Source organism: Clarias gariepinus, chromosome 5 (assembly GCF_024256425.1).
Source record: "Clarias gariepinus isolate MV-2021 ecotype Netherlands chromosome 5, CGAR_prim_01v2, whole genome shotgun sequence".
Lineage (NCBI taxonomy): Eukaryota > Metazoa > Chordata > Actinopteri > Siluriformes > Clariidae > Clarias > Clarias gariepinus.
This window is the reverse complement of record NC_071104.1, coordinates 23,030,001-23,042,214: the sequence shown is the minus strand read 5'-3', so window position 1 is coordinate 23,042,214 and position 12,214 is coordinate 23,030,001. Positions and strand designations below refer to the sequence as shown.

The 12,214-nt window shown below is 37.9% G+C and overlaps 1 protein-coding gene across 1 annotated transcript in view; it reads left to right on the top strand.

Annotated features, from left to right (window-relative positions):
• Window positions 1–1,049: 1,049 nt before the first annotated feature.
• tsc22d1 (TSC22 domain family, member 1) overlaps window positions 1,050–12,214 on the top strand; it is a 30,685-nt gene continuing 19,520 nt past the window's right edge. Inside the window, 2 exon segments of the mRNA XM_053496326.1 lie at window positions 1,050–1,709; window positions 1,712–4,244. Coding sequence (XP_053352301.1) covers window positions 1,610–1,709; window positions 1,712–4,244 — 2,633 coding nt within the window. The 5' untranslated portion in view covers window positions 1,050–1,609.

Genomic DNA, 12,214 nt, shown 5'->3' with positions numbered 1-12,214 from the left:
TAATCTTTTATGCACGTGATGTTGAAAAATCTAGCACCGCTTTCATTGTAGTAGCTTGGTGAAAACAGTGCACATATATGGTCAACATATTTTCTAGTTAATTTTTTTGGGTTAAGTTTCTGATCCAATGAGCACAGTTTATGCTAAAAATATGTTAAATAGTTAAATAATTCTTTCTCAGTGTGTTAGTAGTAAAACATTTTTTTATTAATTCTAGGATCTCAAAGTTGATGGAAATCACAACCAACAGTTATCAACACTATATTATTACAGTTATCAAAACTATATTTATGAATGAGCTCTTAATCTGACACTCAGCAAACAGGCATATAAACTTGAAAATAAAGTTAAATAACAATATGGGAGGGTGGGTGCAATGTTCAGGATTAAATAAACAATCATTTACAGATCTTATTATTTTTTTCTTTATTTCTTTAATAATTACTTGGGCATATGTCAGCAAAAAGTCTGATAACTGATGTAAATAACCATAGTTCAAGATTCTTTAAAGTACCTGGTTAAGGAGTGCTGAAACCAGATCTAAACTCGCAAAGGGGGGTTAATGAACATCTATCGGAAACGGCCAAGAGACAAGAGGCCAACGCCCCGAGACACACACACACACACACACTCCACTTCACAACGAAATCTAAATTACGAAAATGTTAAGTTACACTCATTGCCATGGCTGCACCTTAATCCAGTGGCTACAGGAAATACACTTTTCTTATTTCTGATGATACTTTGGTCTTTATTATTTTTTTCCAGTTCTCATAGCTATATTTGACACTTCTATATTTCCTACGTTCCGCCTATGACCGAATCCCAAATACCTTCCTTTCTCAGACGTAGCACAGTACATCGATGGTTAAAGCTATTATATCGTGCCTAGTGTAGTGCACTTATGAAAACAGTATCTACTCTATTTGGGATTAGGCCTTGGTTTCAGACTGGCTTTATGTCTGGCCGGTAGCGCTTTCAACGGGCATGCGCGGTCGCCATGTTACCGAGTTCTCCTCCCCTTTCGGTCTCGTCACAGGCGGCTAGCAACTAGCACGGCTACATTACAAGGCGATAGCTGGGGAAGAAGATAGCAACTGGTATAACTAGACGTTGGATTAAAACAAAGAAGCGAAGAAATGGAATAATAAAGTCTTGTGGTATCGTAAATTTATGTGAATAGAGTCTGTCGATCTTCCATCGTCGATTAGTTGTACGTTTTGACTCTTCAAATTACGTTATATTCAAAATGCGACTTACAGTCTGTTAGCTGCAACTGATAGAATACTGAGTCGATGCATGCAGTTGGAACGTACGTTGTATGATATTAATTGTGACGTTTACTTCTTATTGTCGGTATTATTTAGGCAAAGTAACTGATGAGGTATGATAAATTGACAAGCTTCTAATACACGTATCCTATAAACAACCTGACAAAACGTTGTCGGCTACATTGGGAGCTAGCATTACTCTACGACGACTGTTTTTAACTTAGCCAGCTAGCTAGCATATTAGCGCGCGACCTGGCCGTGGACATTGTTAATATACACTGAACAAAAGTGGAATTATCGAAACCTGGCTGTTGTTTGTGAGAGTGGACATTAGTTGTATGTGGAAACTACTTGGGCGAGGTGAAACTTCTGCTAAAAAAGGGCCTGTCAACACGGCAGTTCTTCTAGTCTGTATTTACAACTCTGCCAGAGACCACCCGTAGAAATGCATCACCCTGAGTTGGCAGCAGATTCAGCGAGCGCACGAAAAATGGCGCAGGCGGCAAATTGTCCCAGACGGGCTACCGCTAACACTGCTGGTGGATCTTCTTCTGCGTTGACTCCATCATCGGGGGGTGCCAACCTGAGCAGCAACTTAATGCCGTCAGATGACTATAAACCTTCAGCGCTGATTCAGCCCCTGCCCACTGCCGCGTCCTCACTCGGGACTCCGCACCCTCCTCCCCACAGCCTGAACATCCACTCGCAGTCCTCGCTTTTGCCCACAGGTGTGCCCTCGTCAGGAGCACAGATAAAAAAGAAGAGCGGCTTTCAGATCACCAGCGTTACACCAGCGCAGATCTCTGTCAGCACAAATAACAGCATTACAGAAGACACTGAGAGCTGTGATGATCTAGATGAGTCCCACACAGAGGACCTGTCCTCCTCTGAGATTTTGGATGTGTCATTGTCTCGGGCTAATGATGCGGCAGGACCTGAGAGGAGCTCTTCAGAAGACACTCTAAACAACCTACATGATGCAGAAACCCCAGGAGCTGTGTCCCCAAATCAACCACCTTTACTCCCACAAGCCCACAGCACTATGGTTAATGGTGCAGTTCACCATCACCATCATCACACCCATCACCACCATCAGCTTCATCCTGCTCCCTCTGGAAGTACTCATTCTGCTTCATCAGCCTCAGGTGGGACACAGGCTGGGATTCCTCTTGGAAGTGTGGTCATGTCTGCTGTCAGCCCGACCCCTGGAGCTTTACCAATCGTAGACCAGAAAATGCCTTTAAATGTGGGAGGAATGGCGGATAATTCCACTGTTGGCACAGTCGGTGTTGGTCAGCCCTCGATCGCTGCTGTTCCAGGGATGTCTGCCGGAATGGTGCCTGCAGCATCGGGTGGTACAGTTAGTGTTAAACCCTTAGCAAGCAATGTTAATAATTTAAATTCCAGTGTGCCTGGTGTGGGTGGCATAAGTATAAACAGTAGTGGTGTAGCTCTTCCCACTGGCTTGAATAATACCAATAACCAAAATGTAAACTTAATGCGTCAGCAAAGCAGCAGCATAAGTAGTGCTATCACTGTAAATACTGGCACTACAACTTCTGCCATTATTGGGTCCTCAGGTGGCACTCATGTGGGAACAACTGACATAACTCAACCTTCTTCTGCTGCCCCAGTCTCAAATGCTCAGCAGGCCCCAGTGCCTGCTCCTCATACCACCAGCTCACGTTTCCGAGTAGTTAAATTGGACTCTACTTCAGAGCCATTCAAGAAAGGCAGATGGACATGTACAGAATATTATGACAAAGAAGGTTCTGGTTCCTCTGAAAATGCACCTGGCACCAGAACAGTGGAAAGTATCCGCCAATTTGTACCTGACAGTTTAGAGAGAGAGATTGTTAGTGTCAGCTCTGCAAATAGCTCAGTCAGCACTTTAAGCCACTACTCTGAAGGTGTAGCCAGTGGGGATGTTGTCGGCTCTTCAGGTGTTCAGCAGAGCTTTCCTCCACCTGCTCACATGCAAGAGTACTCCATGGCTGCAAATGTCTCCAAGCCTCAGATGCATCCACACAAGGTGGTAAACTCTGCCAACCCAGTGCCAGGTAGCAGTCAGCAGCAGGCTCCAGTCAACATTGGAGGCTTGCAGACAACAACTGGCCATTCATCGCCTGCCGTGCCCCCACAGCAACTGACGTATACTCAGACAGCACAGCTGCAGCAGCAGATGGCCTACCCTTCTGCTCCACAGTCAGTTGCAGCAGCCCAGGTAGCCCCAGTTCACGTCACCTCACTAAGCCAAGGAGGTAGTCGGCCATCTGACTTTACCCAGTCGCCGCAGATAATCCAGGTTGCAGCTTCAGGATCGGCACAAGCCCTGCCCCACCTGTCAACTTCCATGACATCTGTGACCTTAACTGGCAATGGCCAGGTGATGCCAGGCTCTCAGCCACCAGTGGGGAACATACCTGCCTCTGTGGCTCAGTCAGTTCCTCAAGGTATCCTGCAGCCCCAGCAGACCCCGCACATGGTCCAAGCCCCAGCTGGTGGTGTCATGCCACAGGTGGCACAGTCCACAGGCCCTGGAGTTGTACAGCAGCCTGCAAAAGGGCCTCTAGTCCCAACACAGCTCTCTGTGGAGCAGCAAACACCTCTCAGCAGCCAAGGCATAGGAGCTCAGTTTGTTCCTGTAACTTCAAGTTTGCCCACATCTAATGTGCCTCTCAGCATCCAAAGCGACCCTCAGGCCAGTTTGATCCAGAATGGCTCCAAGGATGGTGGAACTGCTGTCAATGCCCTTTATGCCACCTTACCCACTTTGGTGGCCACACAGCTCGAAGATGCTCAACGACTTCTAAGTCAGCACCAGTCCCTGCTTACACTTCCCAAGCTAGCAAGTGGTGAATGTGTCTCACAAATCGGCACTGCTGTAGCTTCTGAGGAGAGTGGTGGAGTCAGTGCCTTAACTGCCTCAGCCAGTCTGCTGAAGAACTTGCCTGTGGATGGAGAAGATGATGGGTAAGTGATTTTACAGTTAAATGAAACTAATCAAAGCAGCAGCTTTTAATGGAGGTATAACCTGTTTGCTTATTCCTCTGTACAATAATAGGAATTATAATGATAAAAGATTTAAGAAATAAGCCATTGTTTTATATTGTTGCAATCTAAAATGGCTTATTAGTTGTATATCATTTAATGGGGTATAATTTTGTTGTATATTTAGGTTGAACCTCTGGTTCTTAGAATATTACAGTAGCCCATCTAGCAGAGTGCAGCTGTTGTATATACCTGCACCATATGATAAAGTTATTTAATTTTTTTCAGCTACATTATAATAAGTTAAGAATGACAGTAAAGACACTTTACAAATTACCACAACACCACAGATGGATTTCTTATTTAAAAAAACCAACACACCATTTTGGGTCATTATTTTTTTTTTTTATTGATTGTGCTAAACTTGAACAGGGTTAATTTAATTATAGCCACAGCCTTGTTTATTTTGCAATATATGCTTTAACATTTTCAATGGATTTGCTTACATTAACTAAATTTGAGAGGAATCTTATGTTATAATTTTAGGTGTAAATGTTTGGTTAATAAGCAAGTGAATAACTGCCTGCCTGAAGCATCATGTTGCTGACTAAGATGCTGCGGAAGTGACGCAGGATTGATACAAGAAGATTAATATGCAAAAAGAGGAAAAACTGCGTGAATTTCCTCAGGCCCTTTGGATAATTTCATGTGGCCACAGTTTGTTTTATGGGCATAGTGTTGTATATGGTGTAGCATATGCTCCAGCACTTTTTTCGTATTACACTGTCAGGGTTATACATTATGTGAAGAATGAAATTTGTTTTAAGTCAAACCTGTATGTTGAGTGGCTCATCTTTTGAATGAATCACAGTTACACAGCATGGGCCAAGCATTCATGTTTATTTATTTCCACATGCCTAGGTTGACTATTTCCCAGCCTTGTTGCTATTTAGGAGGGAGCATTTTGCATCTCTTTGTTTTTTTTTATATATCCCCAATAATAATCATGATGTGACTCAGCACTAATGTTTTTTTAATTTCTTAGGTCATGGTGTTGACTGGCAGGCATATTAGGAGGATGATTATCTCATGTTTGCTTTTTTAACATAATCTACCCTTGGCAGTTGTTCAAGCTGTGCACGAGAGTCTCAATGAATCGCTCATTGTGTGGAGATCAAGTAGATTATCTCTCCAATTAATGGGCCCCATGGAATGGCAGAGGAGAGGAAATGCTTTTATTTTGCCAGTTTAGGACAGAACAGATAAGGTGAATGAATTATGCTGTGATACTTGCAGTCAACATGCTGTGCTCTTAAAGTGACAGTGCTGTGTGTTGCTCTCGGTTCTACCCTGTGAAGTTTATTGGTAGTCATGGTATCTACAACAGAAAGTTGTATTTTCTTTTTATAAGATGATATAGTAAATCTTGAAAAATGTCTTTAAAGTAGAGCTGGGTAATAGAATAATCTTTAGTAATCTTGAAATGTGTGTAATAATAACGATAATATGCTTTGGAGGTTTTTACTTGATATAGATACTTCTAACAGCCTATCACATGGCTGACACAAACAAACTAGTTTTTTACTTGCACATTAAAGTACACATTGGGTTGCCCACCCCAAAGCATTGTTGGGTTACAGTTGAGAAAACCTGTAGAAAGTTCTGAAACGACGGGGGAAAAAAAATCAGTGGAACTGGCCAGAGATGGGAACGTGACAGTTCCTTTTTCAAAGCTGAGGAAATAGTTGACACAAAGACACCACAACAAAAGTTATATGAAAATGATTTTGGAACGAAGATGGTGCACCAGCACAGTAAAGTTTTAATTCATAGTCAATTTCCTGAGGGTGAGTTTTATAGTCATAGATAATTGTTTATGTTACTGAAAGAACTTTAACGTTTAATTCATTTATCACTTTTTTTTCTCCTTTCCACATTTTACAGTTTTCTAAAACATTTGTTTACTGCCCTGACAAATACATTTATAATGGTCATCACTACCTTTAGTATTATTTATATGATTTTAATAAGTAACACGATTAGTTAGTTAATACTGTTTTTAAGGCAGATGAAGCATGTTTACACACGTGAATGTTTTTTATTTAATTTTTTTAGGTTATTCAGCGTAAATGTTTTTTATTCAATTTTAAAAACTTCATTATGTAGGTAATTGATGAACCCTGTTTCTTCAAACTTTAAGTGTATCCTGACAATTACTAATCTGTCAGCATTATCTAATTATAACTTGTGATATCTTGCTATTGATCAACATGGGGGAAAAAAATTCAGCATCAAATTTTTTTGTCATGCCCCTCGGCCCCCACTTTGAAGTGTTTTTTTTTTTTCCTTTTCTTTTTTTTTTTTTAGAAATAGCCCTGGAGTTTCACTCATGTTTACCATTGTTATCTGAATATCCCCAAAAAACAGAACTGAAAGCTTGTGGGTTAAAGGATCATTGTGACCAAAATACAAAGGAAAAGGCCTGCAAGACTTGCAAATTGTAACTATTTTTTCAGTTGTTTATCCGTCATGTTTGTGCCGGGTTTTGCTCAGAGACATTTTATTTACTACCTATTAACAACCAATTAATGCTATGTTATTTGAATGAATAATTAGTTATGTGCATTTCTAATTATGTTCCTTTTTTGTGGTCATGCATATATGACCTGCCATTACTGTGTCTCATTCCTAATTACTTGTAGTTATCTCAATTGTTAGACCTGACTGCCTAAAATTTGAGAGATCAGAGAAGCATCCCATTAGTGTCTGCTAGTTACCTAAGCTAAAAATAGGTTTCCATATTAAGTATTGGGGCTGATTTACACTATCTGAAAACATGCATTGGTGCCACTTGCAGACATTCGCTTCAGTGCCTTCCAGCATATTCATACACTAAATGCATGCTAGTGCACAGTATGTGCATTTTAAATGAAAAAACCTGGTTTAAAGCTCAGACATTTTGTGAAAAATTAAATTGTCACATGGCATAAATCAAAATTACAATTTTAATTTATTTAGTTTTATCATACAGAAAAGCCTCATCTATTTGCATAATTTATGATTTAGAAAAAATAGATTTTTTTGTATTAATTATAATTTTGCTGCCTTGAAGGTAAATTAGAATTGTGAAGCCAGTACCCTGAATTAAATTGAATCATGACGAGGTGTATCGTTACAATCCTATTTCACAATTAATATTTAATTGTTCTTTAGTTTTTTGTATATTTTTTAAAAAGCAAAATAGTGAACATGATTCAGCGCATCTTGGTTATTTGCAGGACTGGAGAGCTGCTATATGGCACAACAGAATTTCTAATTTTGTTGCTAAGTCTTGTAAATAAATTTATCAGATAAGTTTTTTTTTTTAGTTTTTTTTTTACTAAATATAGTCTTAATACCACCCAGATTGCTGTTGTCTGTAGCATAATGCAACATAAAGCAATGTAAAATATAGTACTGTAGTTATTGAATATATTAATCGGGTATTCTATAAAAAATTTAATTGATTAATCGAGTAATCGGATAAAATTTAATTTTGCTTAATTAACGTAAAATATATAAGAGAAACAGATTAATTGGTTTTCTTTTTAGAAAAATCTACTTTTATTTTTTTAAATGCATACAGCATTTTATTAAAAATAAACATTGTCATTATTCACAATACAAGAAATAGCTTAAAGTTGACTTAGAAAAATTAAGTGCATTACAGTGCCATACATTCTTATTTTAAAGCCTTTTGTCAGATGCAAAAACTAAAAAAAAAAAGGTATTTCAAATGACTTTAAATATCAAAAAAACTAAGGCACACTGTTATGCGCTAAAATGCCTCTCTGCCACGGATTGCCCCCCTACATAATCTCTATCAAATATTATATTAGAACACAAATTCATAGGTTTATGACTTACAAATTACAAATTGCACCAGACGAATTTGATTATAAAATAAGCAATATAAAAAAGACATTGTATAGGAAGAAAATATATATTATATATTTTCTTCATATACAACATGTACATTTTTAATTTGCTTATTTTATAACAAGTCATTTCGTGTAATTTTTCATCATAAATAATTTTTTATTTAGTGTAAACATAACAAACCCCTGCAAAATAAATGTGCCACAAAATAAACATTATATGAGCATTTGTATTATGTGTCTTAATTTTTTTGTTTATTAATATGAATTTTTAATTGTAGTGTCCTAGTATATTTAATAAAGATTATGTGAGGGGAGGGGCAATCCGTGGCAGAGGGGGCATTTTAGCGCATAACACACACACAAAAAAAATTATTATACAAAAACACTATGTTGTGCAACTTAACTTTCAGAATTAAAGTTTCAAAATTTACAGCTCAGGTATAACATAAGCCTTTACTGATAATTTCTGTCGTTTTCTTTTGCTGCGTTCCTCTCCTCTTGGCTCGCAGACTTTTTTATCGCTTCCTTTTATTTTGCAGCCCGTAACAGATCGCTTCATCAAATCAATACACAGTTAACTGTTTGCGTCTCCTTCTGCTTTTGGGTGACGTAAGCGCTTCTTCTACGTCTGTGTTTAGTGACGGCTTGCATCTGGGAGCGCTGTGTAGTTGTGTTTATTTACAGTATGGTCATCTTAAGTAAAAATGGCCATTTTGTGTGAAATGCCGAAAAACATGGTAATTAAATATAAGCTTGGGATTGGTATTGATTGATACTTGAGGATAAACAGTTTATGTGCCAGTTGTCTTTTTAATATTTTTTTATGCTTTGATTGTTTGAACACACATTGCAGCACATTTATTTATTGTATTAGTACGTGTAATTATGCTTCTTCAGTTAGCAACTAGCTGCATGTATTAGCAAATGATGAGAATGGGCATTCTCCTTTAATTAGATAACTCTGTACAGATAACAGTATCCTAAAAGCCCTCTACGACTTTATATTGGATAAGATTGTTCTACTTGGCGTTGGGTCTGTCCATGAAAACACATTTTAAGCCTCAAGAGAGAATGTCAGACCTACTAATTATGGTGCTTAAGTTGTTTTTTTTTTTGTTTGTTTGTTTTTGGTTATTTGTTTTTGTATTTGTTCTTTGTTTTTTATGCAGCAGCACTGCATATTATAAAAAAGGGTCAAACCAAAGAGTACTATGTTTAAATCCGCGTGAAAGTAAGGATTATCTTTGAAAAAGACAGCTTTTTGTCTGAAAAGAGTAAAGAGGTTTTTCAAGGATGTTTTGACATTTTTCAGAGTATACATCAATATACTGTATGTGTGTAGATAAGGATTCTTTAGTTTAAACCCTGCATGACCATGAAACTTTGATATCCATAATTAGAAATTATACACATCAGTCATAACATTAACAGTGTATTATCAATTACATACTAGTAAACTGGTCACAGGTTCATGGGTTCCCAGGGCCTGCGGGCAGCCAATGCTAAGTCACACAAAGTAAACGCTGGCCACAATAGAAAGGCACCGGAACACCGAGCACCCATAGCCTGCTATGGAGTTTCTAAACTCCCCTGATCCCAATCTAATCTAGCACCCAAAATCACTGGACAAACAAGTTGCATCCTTGGAGGCCCTGTCCTGGTGCCATGTCCTGGTGCCAAACACCACAGCACTCTACAGAGAGTTTGCCCCAAGGAGCAGGAGCCTTCAAAGTGGCACAAGGCGAACCTATACAATACCATATATAATGTTTTGAGATGTAATATTATGGCTGATCAGTGTATACAGAGAACTTGAATCAGAGAATCAAGCTACATAAAGTCACTTTTAATTTGACAAAAAAATAAATATGTATACATGTTTTTATGCATAAAAATCTTAGGTTGTCTATAAAAAAACAACAACTTGTGATCAAACCATTTAATTAATAAAACATATCCTATAATGCTTTCTTCTATAAAACAGTTTGTATGGTTTAATTAAAACTATAGTAGTGTTGCATTCCTGTGCTCATGTTGGCAGTTTTCCGAGCAGAGTCTCACCTTGAGCTCTTTATACATGTTGAAATCTAAATTGTAAAGCTCTGAATGTGACCTGACAAACGTGATTAGTTTCTCTTCCATCTTGCTCAACATTGACATAGATAACTATAGTGCCACCCTCTTTTATTTAATGTCTTATTTAGTTTAGTCAGTGCGTTCTGAAAAACATTCATGCATTGTCATGTATTGGCAACACATTGTCGACATTGAAATCAATGATCAAGAGGCGCTCTATTAACAGAAGCATGAAGTTTAAAATATTTGAATAGGGGAGGTTAGCAGAAGGACTATTTTCAAAACCTGGGTTGATTGATGCCTTTACTCGTCATTTTTATGGTATGCATTGACTTAAGGTGTCTGCATTTATATTAATAGGCTGTAATACTTGCCATTAGCTGAAGAATTGGTGCTTTTTATTCTTGGCCTTCCTTGGGCTGGTCTGCATGTGAGTCAGCAGAATTGGAATGTTGTCTCTGTGGTTTTTAGATCAAGCAGGAAATCTCTGACTGAAATGCACAACCTTAAGCATGTATCCATGTGCTGCTGAAGCTCTGCTGCCCCACAGTCAATATGAGATTTTAATAATTTTTATTTTTCAAGCCTGAGCTGTGTAAATTGAGGTCAGTCAGAAAACAATAGTGGCTGCTGCAAGTTTAACTTACAGTTTAATTGTTTGGCTTTTCTCAAAATTTTAATAGCGTTTTATAATTATAGTCATTTTTACAGAATGCACCACTCTGTTAACTCTCGGACTTACTTTTACATATTGCTGTTGTACTTGACGTTTTTGTTGGCTTTTGATTACATTACCTGTACACAGCCATTAAAATGCAGGTAGCATCTAACCAGAAGTGCAAAAGTGGCCTATTTCCAATAACTATTTGTGATATATAAGGGTGATGGTACATTTTTACACTTTAGGCCTGTAGATAAATTCTTTGCACTGCCTGGCCAAAAAATTGCCATTTTGAATTTAAGTAAGCAAATACTTAAGATCATTACACTGTGTGTGGAGACAGTTTTACTTGTTTTTTTTCCAATAACAACTTACAGTATTGGGGCAGGAACAGCTGTGTGGACATAAAAAAACAACTATTAGCAATGCTAATTGGAAAAAAGCCTGGAGTTTAAATTGAATTTTAGAGCAATGAAGAAGGTTGTGTGGTCTGATGAGTCCAGATTGACCACCTTTCAGAAGGCTACAATGCACCTATACTGCATAGTGGCCACTGTACTAGTGCCTGGAGGAAGCTGATGATATGATTGTGCTGAATTGCCAATGTGGCAGTAGCAAGACAAATCAGGCTCTAATTGTGAATGAGTGGTTTTGAGAGCATGAGGAATCATCTTCACACAAGAATTGGCCACCACAAAATATTTACCTGAACCTCATTGAAAGGCTTGGAGATTGGCTAGAGAAGAATAGAGACTCTCCTCTCTCCCTTCATCAATACCAGATCTCGGCCAAAAATTTATGAAACTTTTGATGGAAATAAATATTGACATTGCATTAGGTTTTAAACAATGCTACAGTTAATGTGCATTTTCTTTTACTCCAGACAGTGGATTATCATGATGTATATAATATGTCTGTATATGTATTGTATGTGGGTTTTTTTTGTTGTTGTTTTTTTTTGTTTTTGTTTTACAAGTGTAGGTGATGTTTGGCTGTCACATCCTCAAACGAAGAAAATCCATTATGCATTATAATTGACTTTCACTTCACAATGGCTACTTCTACTTATATATGTAATGTTATGGTTTGTTTTTATTACTGTTATTTTGTATATGTTGATGCTGGAAAAAAAGAAACCATATCTAGGCTAATAACATAAGTTTTATATATATGACATAAGTTAGGTAATTGCGGGTGCAACTTATACAATGCTAACTGGAGCCAATAGTTAGCCTTTAGCTCCTTGTAGCTGCAGTGGCTTAGCTTAAGTGAAAGACCAAAAAATACCCATACTA